Source organism: Pezoporus wallicus, unplaced genomic scaffold (assembly GCF_028554395.1).
Source record: "Pezoporus wallicus isolate ANWC-B61680 ecotype Strahan unplaced genomic scaffold, APGP_CSIRO_Pwel_v1 contig_6566, whole genome shotgun sequence".
Taxonomy (NCBI): Eukaryota; Metazoa; Chordata; class Aves; order Psittaciformes; family Psittacidae; genus Pezoporus; species Pezoporus wallicus.
In genome coordinates this window covers 1,786,103-1,798,619 of record NW_026638763.1, presented here as the reverse complement: position 1 = coordinate 1,798,619, position 12,517 = coordinate 1,786,103, and the positions used below count along the sequence as shown (strand labels likewise).

General features: G+C 42.8%; 1 protein-coding gene across 1 annotated transcript; it reads left to right on the top strand.

Annotated features, from left to right (window-relative positions):
• Nucleotides 1-2,484: 2,484 nt before the first annotated feature.
• On the top strand, nt 2,485-12,288 carry RBM44 (RNA binding motif protein 44). Its single transcript, XM_057412230.1, is given in 17 exon segments — nt 2,485-2,586; nt 3,334-4,313; nt 4,316-4,380; nt 4,382-4,931; nt 5,059-5,117; nt 6,238-6,414; nt 7,173-7,347; nt 7,430-7,455; nt 8,310-8,382; nt 8,684-8,786; nt 9,123-9,285; nt 9,556-9,563; nt 9,645-9,739; nt 9,838-9,911; nt 10,217-10,592; nt 11,915-12,054; nt 12,168-12,288. Coding segments are annotated over 16 exon segments (3,078 nt in total). The 5' UTR covers nt 2,485-2,586; nt 3,334-3,440.
• Nucleotides 12,289-12,517: the final 229 nt, after the last annotated feature.

Sequence of the window (12,517 nt, the reverse complement as noted above, 5' to 3'; positions counted from 1 at the left end):
AGGATTACCTGTTGTGGTACAGAAGAAGTGGGGGTGCCCTTCTTCCTGATGTCTGCCAAGCAGGAGGTCCCCGCTGCCCAAGCACGCTGCTCTCACACACCATGCATTGGGCTATTCCCTCTGTTCCACGCATTTGGGAGCGTCACGGGTTGCCACTCCCTCTAATCTCTGGAATAAGACACCCTTCCTGCCAGGGCTCGCTTGGGAATGTTTTTGTGGCACTACAGGAAGAGTTGAGAGCTGTACTGAACTGGTTATTTCCACTTGATGAGGCACGGCATCATCTGAAGCTGCCCATGACCTCTGTGGACCAGAGGATGTGCAGCCTCTGGATCTCTCTGCACCTGCAGTGGAGCCGGTGTTCAGGGTGCTCTGGGGTACATGGGGCACAGCAGGGTGCATGAGGCCAGCCTGGCTCATCCCAGCAAGCTCCTGTGGGAAACCCATCCAGCTCTCCTTGGCTCGTCTTGCTGCCTCATTGCAAGTAATAAGCCATTGCTTGGAAAAGCAAAATCTTCCCAGTCCCTATAATGACTGCTGAGGGTGCTCTTTAAAAAAATGAACAAGAAATCCTTCCCTGGTGAGGAAAGAAGCTGTGAATGAAGCTACATTTTGCTCTCATTGGCCAATGAATGCAGTTTTGGTGGGAGGATGTGTTTTTTCTTCCTGACCACAAAGGATGACTGTCTGGACCACAGCGAGAAGTGACTTTCTCTGCTGGGTGCTTATGCCCACCCAATTTACAGTTACCTCTATCTAGTCAGTTATCTCTGTGTGTGCTTATCACAGCCCTTGGTAAGGCACTTCTTATAGAATCATAGAATCCCAGACTGGTTTGTGTTGGAAGGGACCTTAAAGCTCATCCAGTTCCAACCTCTGCCATGGGCAGGGACACCTTCCACTAGAGCAGGTTGCTCCAAGCCCCTGTGTCCAGCCTGGCCTTGAACACTGCCAGGGATGGGGCAGCCACAGCTTCTCTGGGCACCCTGTGCCAGCACCTCAGCACCCTCACACAGAAGAAATTCTTCCTTATATCCCACCTGAAGTTCCCCCGTTTCAGTTTGAACCCATCACCTCTTGTCCTATCCCTACAGTCCCTGACGAAGAGTCCCTCTCCAGCATCCTTTTGCTTGTTCTTCTACAGACTGACTCCACCTCTTCCCATTGCCGTTGCCAGCTGCTGCCTGGTGGCTGGGGAGCTGCCTGCAGGGATGGTGAGGGGTGGCGTGGGCTGTGGGTGTTGTTTTTGGCACCACTGCCTTCGAGGCTGCTTCTCCACTCCTTGCCAACAAGCCCTGGCATGCTCTGGGCACCATCACCTCTTCTGCTGTTGATACCTGCCAGGTCTGGCCGAGCTGCACTTGCTGCAATGTAAACATGTGTTCTTTGGAAAGCCTACTTAATCCCACCTTTATTTGAAGCTATAATGACTGGTCTTTAAAGACTAGCTGGAGACAGTGCCAGAAGCCCTCCCTGGCTGACCCTCACAGGATCAAACCAGTCTGAATTTAACCCCGGAGGGAAAGGAGAAAAGGTGAAATCATTGTCGGGATCACATATGCCAAGATAAGAAATCACTCCCCCTTCTTCCCAGCATATATTAATGCAAATATAGCTTGGCTTCTCTCTGGGGACAGGACACCGCGAGGCACCCAGTGGAGCTTGCATGAAGTCTGCATACCCTCAACAGGGGAAGGAGTTACAGACAGGACTGTAATTTGCTGTGCTTCACATAACGTTATAGCCAGGTAGAGACCAGTGACTATAACATAAAACTGTTGTTTCATTTAAGTGCTTCAGAAAGCGCACATAACATGAGACGTCTAACATCTCTATGTATCCCTCTCTTCAGTGTAAGCTTCCGGCGGAAGGCGGGGAAGAACTGACAACTGTTCACAATAAACTGCACCGTTAATGGCTGCTGGGCTATCCTGTGGTGAGAGCCGCGCTGACGGCGCACCCCGCGCTCCCCTGAGGGAGCGCGCCGGAGGGGAGCGGGAGCGGGAGCAGGGCCCAACCACCCTCAGGGCGCCGGGAGGCAGCAGGAGCAGTGCCGGCCAATCCCGTGCTAGAGCTCTTCCCGTGGCCAATCACGTGCCAGAGCTCGCTCAGTCACGGGCTGGAGGCGCGGGCGGGGCAGCGGCGGCTGGCGGCCGTTGTGCGCGAGCTGGGTGGGTGGGTGGGTGGGTGGGCTGTGGAAGCGGTTGAGTGTGTGAGGTGAGGGGTGAAGGGAGCAGCGGCGCGGCTCGGCTCGGCTCCACTCCACTCCGGTACGGGCTCGTTACCGGAGCTGTGGTGCCCTGCCTGCGGGTGAGCGACACACCGGGCTGCCCCCGCCCTGCGGCCCCGCTGTGGCTCCCCGCTCCGCACTTAATACCAGAGCTGGTTTCTAACCGCCTAGGCTGTTGGTAGTAGCCAAGTTATTGTTGTTTAGGGGATAGAGCTGTTCTGATTCTTGTCCTTAAGTGGGGAACAAAGATCACGGGGATAATACGTTGTGATTTCTGTGTAGCCATCTGAGAATTGCTTTAGTAGTGTTACAGGAAGACCTTTAGTTTCACTCAAAACTTCAGTTAGGGGATGAAGGTAGAGTACTAAAGCTAATAAAATCATGGTAAAGGGTGTTTTTGAAGGGTGGCTGGCTCTTACTGATGACTTCTGTTAAATTATTTAAATGGGTTTTATTATTCTTTTTTAAAATTATATTAGTTTTAAGGATGATGCTTGGTGGAGGAGAACCAGTGGATGCCACTGCCACCACCTCTTCACTAATTTAAGTAGTCTTCATAGGTCTCGAACGGGTCTTACCTATAATAAAGGTACTGATTAGTTCAAGAAGCTGTAAGCTTTCTGCAGCAAGGAGTACTTACAGGCCAGTTTGCAGTCAGGAGTGACATGAGGTCATTTGTGGTCACTGAATCCACAACCATCAGCGCCTTGACTTTCAGAGTCAGTGCATGCATCTAAGCACCTTGTGTGCTGTCATGAACTTAGCATATGTTGTAAATAGCTTGCTGTGTATCACCAGGGATTCTGACGATTCAGACGAGAAATGCTTCAGTGGTAAGAGGATGGAAACTGCCCAGAAGTGTAAGAAAATTGGATTGGTTGGTCTTTGGGATACTTTTACTCAATAGAAGTCGCACAAGCAGAACAGCAAATTCTTTTAACAGCCTTCCATGAGCTCTTAGGATATCTATAGTATCGTATAATTCCTAGCTTCTATACTGGCATGCAGTAGGTGAAAATAAGATGGTTAATTTAATGTACTTTTTAAACAGTAATGTCTTTTTGTATACCATGAAGTACCTCAAACTTCTCTTAATTTTTAAGGTGAGAAAGTGATAGGAAGAGAGACGCTGAGAACTTTGAGAACTTGCAGTGGAAGTGAGTGGTGTGGATTACTTACTGCTGAGGAAGAGGGCTCAAGTGTTTGTGCGATGGAATTGGAAAAGAACAGTGATGTTAAAAGCAAAAAAAGATGTTTCAATCAGACCTTCCTTCTTTCTTCTTACTCTGAGAAACCTGAGCACATGCTCATGGGAGATGTTGCAGCAGGACCCAACCACTCTGGTTTTGGCCAGGCATGTTCTGCCGATGTTCCTGAATTAAAGTTGTCAGAGGAAAATTTACCGTACTTAATTTCATATTCAGATGCAGATCTTGAAATGGGTAATAAAAAGAGGATGGGAATTTGTAATGCAAAGGTAGATGAAAGCAAGAAAGAAGCTGATGGGTTGGAAAGCGCATCTGATGATGCGCACTTCAATTGCAGGGGGTGTGATCATTGCAGACAAAGCTATTTGAGTGAAGATTCACAGCTGGAGTATCTCAGTGCTCACGAGCAAGATTTTGATGATGAGAATAGCTCGAGTAAGTTTTCTGAACTAAGGGGAACTACAGGAATTGAAACCTTAGGTCTGATAGACTCCATTTGTGAAGTTCCAGGGGGTGGAGTCATACACGAACAAAATCTCACAGACCTGTTAGAAGATTGTGGTTCTGCTTCTGAGTATATCATAGATGACCAGACCTCCCCAGAAGCAGCTATGCCAGAGCTTCCCCACCTGCTTCAGGACTCTCTGTCTCTGCAAGATTGCAGTGGCATGACTTGTGATCATCAGGAAGAGCAAACAGAGTATGATAGTGTTGTTTGTGGAAATACACTTGAAAGTCATTCTCATGGGGTCTGTCCAAATCTGTTTGTATATGACAGTTTAGAAGATGGAGAGGTGAAAGACATATCACTGATTGATGGCACGCTGCCACCCCCAATGGCTGTAACCGAAGTAATGTCTGCAAAAACTGGCAGACACATCGACAGCATCTCAGCAAAGCAAAGCAATCCTTCACTGTCTCTGATAGAAAGGGTCCCTGTAGTATGCATGCAAGTCTGCAAACATGCAGAGGACTTGGATTTCTGCAGTTGTGAAGAATCTGGCATGTGCACACATGGTACCACCTGCACTGACTGCACTGCAAAGGATGCTGAAACCCATATTGCAATCTCTGAAGTTCTCACTAACAAGAAACCTTTTTTTTGTGTGGAACTTGCAGATAAATCCTCCCTTGGAAATCCCAACTCTCTGAACTCAGAGCTGGAGCATTGTGAAAGCTTGATAAACACTGCCTGTGCCTCTGCAGTTAACCAGGTTGTTGATGCGAGTTCCGATTTTAGAGCTTGCTTTACAACAAGCAGAAGTACCTGTGCTCAGGTTCGTCTCTTGTCCAGGGCTATTAATACAGAGATAACGATGAACACATCTCGATGGATGGGATGGTGCTGTGAAAACTGTGCAGATGTTGCTTGTAATACAGACTGCTCGTATGAAGCTGGTAGTACAGAGGAAATTCATTCACAGGTTACTGACAAGCTGGAAGAGCCCTCAGATGGCGATGCTGCAATAGCTGAAAGAAGTTCACAAATTCAGGTAATTACAAAAAGAACCCAACTGACAACCAAAGAATTTTGATAGAACTATTTTTAACTGAAAGTTGCTCACAACCGGTCCATACAAATGTTAATCCAGACCCTTTTGAAATATTATTTTTGTTTAGGAACAGCAGGAATCCAAAACTGAGACAAGTGGCAGTGACTTACAGATAAGCACTGACAGGTGGGTTATAAATTGTTCTAGGTTTAGAATTCTAGATGCTAGATAAGTTATTTATTTTTGTTATGATTAGAAGGTTGTAACTTAGCAAAACTGACGGTATTAAAAGACTGCTGGGCAGTTGTCGTGGTTTAAACCCAGTCAGGTAACTCGTTCACTCACTTCCCCCCTTCTTTCCCTCCCCCTACTCCCGGAGGGGCGGAGAGGAGAATCGAAAAGAATGCAACTCCCACGGGTTGAGATAAGAACAGTTTAGTAACTAAGGTATAACAGAGATCACTACTGCTGCCACCAGTGATAATAATGATAAAGGAAATAACAAGGGAAGAGAGTACAACACCTCAGCACCAGCCGACCGATAACTTGCCCCCCCCCCCAGCCCGACCAAGCTCTGACCCATACCTCCTCCAGCCCTGCAGACCCGCAGCCCTTCCGGCTAACTCCCAGTTACATCCTGGGCATGACGTGCTGTGGTATGGAATACCTCTTTGGTCAGTTTGGGTCAGGTGTCCTGTCTCTGCTTCCTCCTGGCTTCCCCTTCTCCCTGGCAGAGCATGAGGCTCACAAAGTCCCTGGCCAAACCAAAACATCGCTATCAGCTCTGTTCCCAGGCCGAAAGTCAAAACACTGCACTGCACCAGCTACCAAGAAGGGGAAAAAAGATTGCTACTGCTGAACCCACGACAGCAGTGGCTCCTACGCTAGAGGGTAGGAGGGACCTAGACAAGTGAGAAGCATGAGCTGAAGACCTCCTGAAGTTGAGCAAAGACCTAGACATCCTCCGTCTGCAGTTGCAGACTGGCCAAGAACAAGTTGAGTGTAAGTCAGCAGTGCCTCTGTATGGCAAAGAAAGGAAACCATGTCCTGAGGCTGCATTAGCAAGAATGCAGCCAGTGGAGGAGGGAAGTTTTGATTCTTGTCAGTTGGGTGCTTGTGAGGTTTTATCTAGAAAGGTATCTCCGGCTCTGGGCCTTACAGTATAATAGACTGGCTGACTGGGGGAAGCCCACTCGAAGGGCCAGAGGAATGGTGAGAGGAGAATCTGATGTGTGGGGAGAGCTGAGTTCAATCAGAACTTAAAATACTAATTGAAGGCTTCAAGGTTTTATTTATTATTTTAAAGGCTGGTACTCCTTGATGAACAAGCTGTGAAAAATTCTGCATCAACTGACTGTCAGAAAATACTGGAGAGAGCGACTGAAGCAGAATTGCAGATTCTGAATGCTCATTTTCATATGTGTTACCAGCACTGCTTGAAGATTTACAAACTGGCTCTGGAGGAAAACAGATGTTTTATTAGGCATGTACTTTAATGTCCTTTTAAATGAAATGGATAACTTAGTTAAAAGGCATGGGTTTTAAATGTTACTGAGGTATTCTATCTGTAGCTTGTAATAGTCTTTATAGTTAGCATTGTTGTCGAAAAGAGTTTACATTCTGGTAACTGTGAAGTCTTTATTTTCGGCCTGATTTTTTCTGTAGCATACACAGACCCAGCAAAATATAGTTTCCAGGAATTACTTTCTCTACAGGAGAAATAGTATAGAGAGTCCATTCAGGAGTGAATGCGATGCATAGAGGGGGAACTGGGGAGGAAGTGGTAAATAAGAAATGAGGTGAGGCAGGGAGGGGGTGGTGATTGCAAACTCTAGGTGGTAAAGTATACACCCTGTAGTGAATCTGGAATTCAACCAAGAAGTACTGCCTTTGAACACTTTAGTGTGCCATGGATATTTATAAAATCTCCTTAACATAGTGTCTGCTCTGTAGCTTAGGAGAGGGCTCAAGAGAGCTACTAATGTGTTCAAGGCCAGGTTGGATGGGGCTTGGAGCAACCTGGTCTAGTGGAAGGTGTCCCTGCCCATGCAGCGGGTTAGAAGTGGATGAGCTTTAATGTCCCTTCCAACACAAACCAGTCTGGGATTCTGTGTTAGGAGTGAGCTCATGTTCTTACATGATGTAGAGGAATCTTTAAAAACTCTGAAATATTTGGGCAAATCTAGAAGCAGTAAAATAAAAGTCTAAGTTCATCTTGTTTTCTTACACATTTTTTAACAGATTTAATGAAAAATCAGAATTAGATTCATCTCTCTCATTGGTTTTGGAAGAGCTAGAAAAGAATTACAACAGTATGAAAATGAAAATAAAAATGGGTTCACCTTTAAGTGCACTTTCTCCGCTATCAGTTGAGATGAAGTTTTTCCAAATCTACTCTTCTTATGTCCCCTCCAAGGTAATTTCTTAATTGCTTTTTGTTTCCAACAGAAATTCTTTTCCTCCAGAAAACTAAGACAAATCTTTTCTTTGTTTGACAGTTGTTCAGAGAGGATCTCTGCACTGAGTAAGTAGTTCTCATTTGTGGTATGTTTTAAAATAAGGAAGTGAGTTTAAGAGAAGTTAATCTTACATGTTGTTTGTTTCAGGATGTATCTTGTTTCTCCAAACTGTTTAGCTGAAAAACTTGCATAGCACTCTGCGTGCAGTGATTTAAGGATATTTTCACTCTGCAGTGTTCTAGTCTGCAAACTATGCAGCTGCATTTTTACTATCTTTATAGCAATAATTTTCAATTTACAGATAACTTTCCTGGTTCCCTGCTTTCACTACTGAAGTCTTTGTCTGTAATCTTAATGCTATCTGTGTTAAAAAAACCTGCAACCTCAAACCCCAAAGAACCAACCAACCAAAACCCCACAAAACCTCTGCCAGAATAAAAAGACTTTGCTACTAACGAAGATAATATTAGGCATACAAGCAGTTGTTCTGCTGAGATTATAATGCAGTTAGGAAGAAAGAAAAATCACTTAAGGTTCCAGGAAGGCACATGGTTCTGCACATTTAAGAACCATAACCTGTTACTTCCTGTAAGTGGATATTAAAACAAATTCATCAAGAAGTTTTTATTGCATCAGGTAAACAAGTAGTGATCTTTTTCAAATTTCTTGTTAAGCATTAATTTAATCACAAACTGCTCAGAGATTTCAAATTGTAAAGACATCCATCAAAACATCACGCAGGAAGCCATCTAGGTATAAAAGAAAAACAACCTGACATAAACCTAGAACATAGTTTTATCTCTCAGGGTGCAACCAAATGCCTTAAATGAAGACTTCAGAGTACTTGGTATATCACTGTAGAATTTAAAACAAAAAAAAATGTGCCATATTTTGTATAAAATTCTTGGCACTGTTTTAGTTCTGTTTCAGGCAAAAGAAAATCCGATTCTAAAGCATCAGAACTGCAAGAAAGGAAGATTTCTGACACCATGGTACAGACTTCTTCATTACTGAGTTTCATAGACATTAATTTTGTGAAGCATGATCTCCTTTTAGGTATATGCAAATACGAGCACAGTCTGAAGAGCTCAGGCAGGGATTCTGTGTCAGTAATTGCCAAAGCAGCTCACGTGACCAGAATTTTGATGGTCCTTTCAAAATAAAGTAACTTGGGGGGTTCTTGAAGACAATCAGTAGGTTAACTATTAAAAATGTACCTGTTTAATCAATTAATATTTTGAAGCTCAGAAAAATAATGTATAATGAGCTGCAAGTGCTGTGACATGTTTGTAGGACAAACCACAGGTTGAAGGTTTTAGTGATGGAGGTGAGCCAAGTAACTCTACTTCATCCAAGACTTTGGAAGAACAACCTAAAGATCAGGGTGAGGAACGTGGTAAGCCATCTGCTTCTCATACAAGTATTATTTGTTGGTTAAGTTGTTAGCAAAATCCCAAACCCCATGTAAAACATATATGGATACTCGGCTGTGCTTTCTGTGATGGAATGTTTAACATTATATCAGCTCTCTCTATATCTATACTTGACATATTGGAAACAAAAAGTTGCTACTTAAATAAGAAGGGAAAACTGGTATGTGTCACCTCTTTGTAATCTAGTATCAAGTCATGTAGGTAGTTGGAATCTTCTTAAGCACAGAGATTTGTTATTTATTCATATGACATATTATGGTCTGAATTTTTACACACTGAAATTTATTTCAACCGTCCAGGCTGTGTGAAAAATGAAGAAGGGAATGAAGATTGGTTTGATGCTAAAGAGAACTTGACAGTAGCAAATTTTTCAGTAACAGCCAAAGACACAAAAAAGCAACAAGAACAAGACACAGTTGATTTAAGAGGTGAGGTTGTGTGCTTTAAGCTGCTGTACCTAATGTTGGTTATTTGAATATTGTGATCCTTCCAGAAGCATAAGTAAGCTTGGAAAAAATGCTCTCTAGGTTTTCAGATTCTTTTTCATTGACTTGCCATGTATCCTTGTACAGATATTCAGCTCCCTTCACCCACAATTTTCCTTGAAAACTTCACCTACAGTGGTTAAACTCAATTTAGTAAATGTCTAGCCAGTCACCTAGCTGGAAATCTTTCTTTTTTTTTTTCCCGTTCCTCCTTTTTCTGCTCCCTTCTCCACACTGACTTCTGAAGAAGGAATGGTCTGTGTTTGGATGCTTGGGTCCCAGTGATGGGCTTTCTGAAATCTACTTAGATGTTAGCTTGAACTGGAACAAAAATAGTAACACTTGCTTTCTTACATTCATTGTTAGGAGCAAAGAGTGGAAGTGAGTATTCTTTTCTTCATGTTGATGACCTAAATTCCTCAGTGTCAGAGGTATGTCTATTCTTATTTACACAGTGCAGTAATGTCTTGCCTCTTTCTGAATTCTTTCGTATTATACACTTGCCACAGAATATTCTTCTGTTTTGTAGGCTGATCTAAGATCACATTTCCAGAAGTATCATATCTGTGACATTTTTGTCTCTGCGGAATCTAATAACTGCAGGTATATTAATGGAAGTTTTACTTGTTTCAGATTATTTTTTTTTCTGTCAAAGTAAATCATGGGAGAGAGGACGTAGTTGTTCATTCATTTCAGTAATTAACAGAGATATAGATAGGTCGACAAAAGCTTGTCATTCCAGACAGATTTTCACCTTATGAGAAGTTGAGCCTGAAATTTTCCGTTGAGTTTAATGGAGATACAGTTAATGCTCAAAAGCTGAGAACTGTCATGTGTTATTACTGAGAATAATTTAATGTGCTTTACTTAGTTTCTTTTTTCTTTTTTTCTTAAATTTTATGCCTTAGATGCGCGCTTATTTCCTTTAAAGACATTAGTAAAGCCAAGTTAGCTGTAGAGGAAATGAACCAGAAAAAGATAAAAGGAAAAGAAATAACTGTTAGAATCGTAAATACTGTATCAGAGAGTAAATATATGGTTTCCCAAGTGCTTAAAAATAAGCTTTCGTGTGAAATCCAACCTGCTGAGAAGAGTCAGAGAAATGATCAAAGTAACACACTCACTTCAGCCTCCAATTCTGTGGAAGCCCCTGTCACTGCTTCTGCTTCTGAGAAAATAACTTCTTCAAAAACCTCTTGCTCTACACATGTACCTTCAGAAACAAAGTGCCCTGATGGGAAACCATCTACTGAAGATCCTTATTTGCTTGAAGTCAAACAAAAGGTAAATAATTATTACTAAGGATCCTTCATACGGCAAATCAAGAACTTTAAAACTTATCTTGTAACATGTTGCATTTTTAGTGTGTAGAGAATGATGTTAGGATAGGAAAACATACTATGTGTCAGTAATAAATTCCTGGCATGCTGCTGCAGAAGAGAGCACCAGTCATTTGCTCCTGCATCAAACTCTGATACTCCATGTGTTTTTTCTTAATCCTAAACCAGCTGGGAACCCAGTAATCAGCACTGAGTTTTCATCTTGCTTTTCTCCTGAGTTCCCACTGGTAATGCTTTTTTAAAGTGAACGTCCTGTAATGTTATACAAGAAAGATTTTGGGATACTGGAGGGGCAGCTATTGGGGGTTTTAATATAAATCTAAGAAACATCTCTGTTTTAGTATTTTATATTCACTCAGCTTGGTCCTTGGAGAATAAGGCAGTTAGTAATTGCTGGTGCTGCTTTCATAAACTATACAGATATGCTACCTTTGGGGATTTAGCTTTTAAACATTCTAGGCCCCTGGGAAATGTATATCTGATCTAATTCAAAGTAGTGGTAATGTCAGTTACATATAAATAATAGAATCATAGAATGGTTATGGTTGGAAAGGATCTTAAGATCATTCAATTCCAACCTCCTGCCATGGCCAGGGACACCTCACGCTAAACCATTTCACCCAAGGCACTGTCCAGCCTGGCCTTGAACACTGCCAGGGATGGAGCATTTACCGTTTCTTTAGGCAGCCTGTTCCAGCGCCTCATCACCCTCACAGGGACAACCTTCTTCCTTACATCTAACCTGAACTTCCCCTGTTTCAGTTTGAACCCATCACCCCTTGTCCTATCACTACAGTCCCTAATGAAGAGTTCCTCTCCAGCATCCTTTTAGCCCTTTTTAGATACTGGAAGCTGCTCTGAGGCCTCCACACAGCTTCTCTTCTCCAGGTTGAACAGCCCCAATTTTTTCAGCCTGTCTTTGCATGGGAGGTTCTCCAGCCCCCTTATCATCCTCATGGCCTCCTCTGGACTTGCTCCAATAATTCCATGTCCTTCTTACGCTGAGGACGCCAGAACTGTACACAGTGCGCCAAGTGGGTTCTGCATGTAGTAGTTTTATTTCTAATAAATAATCTATCCAACACAACCCATTCTATAATGTACAGATTGGATAATATGACTGACTGGTTGTATCAGAGTAACATTGAGCTGAATCTGTCGCTGCCATATATTTGTTTTCCATAACAGGAATATTTATTAGTAGTAAAGAGATGTATTACTTACAAAAATGAGTTGAAGTATTGTACTTATTTGATGCAATTCTAGGATACTGGAGAAAACTTCCTGTTCAAAACATCTTACTCCAATAAGTCATATGATGTCTTTGTTTTACCTGATAATTTGAACTTGAGCAGTTTTACCAAATTAGTTGAGAAACTTAGAGGACTTCATCCACAGGCTAGCAGGTGAGAGGATTTGGATTTCTTTCTGCCTTTATTTCTAATGGATCAAATATCCATGGTAACTAAGTCACATGCACAACATGTTATGTAAACAGTTCTTTCTTTTCTTCATCTAGAGATGCAATTTTGGCTGCTTTGCTGGAGGTGAAGAAAAACAACAATGGTATCCTAAGTGGCTTGTCCATCAATACCATTGTGGCAAGGACCTCTGCCATTCTAAGGAAATCCAGTAAATAAGTGGGTATTCTAGCCTACAGAAATACATTGAAATACCTTCCCCCCTCCCCCCAAATTTGTGTAGCTGTATAGCCTGAGTAGATTAGTAAGTAACTTAGTATAAAGCTCTGAAAGAAGGATGTGAATGAATCCACGGAAGCAATAGCTTCTCAGCATTGCTAGCTGTTTAGCAGAACATCTGTAAACAGGCTGGCTTGCTAGCTCTTTAAGTATATTGCTGGGTTTATTA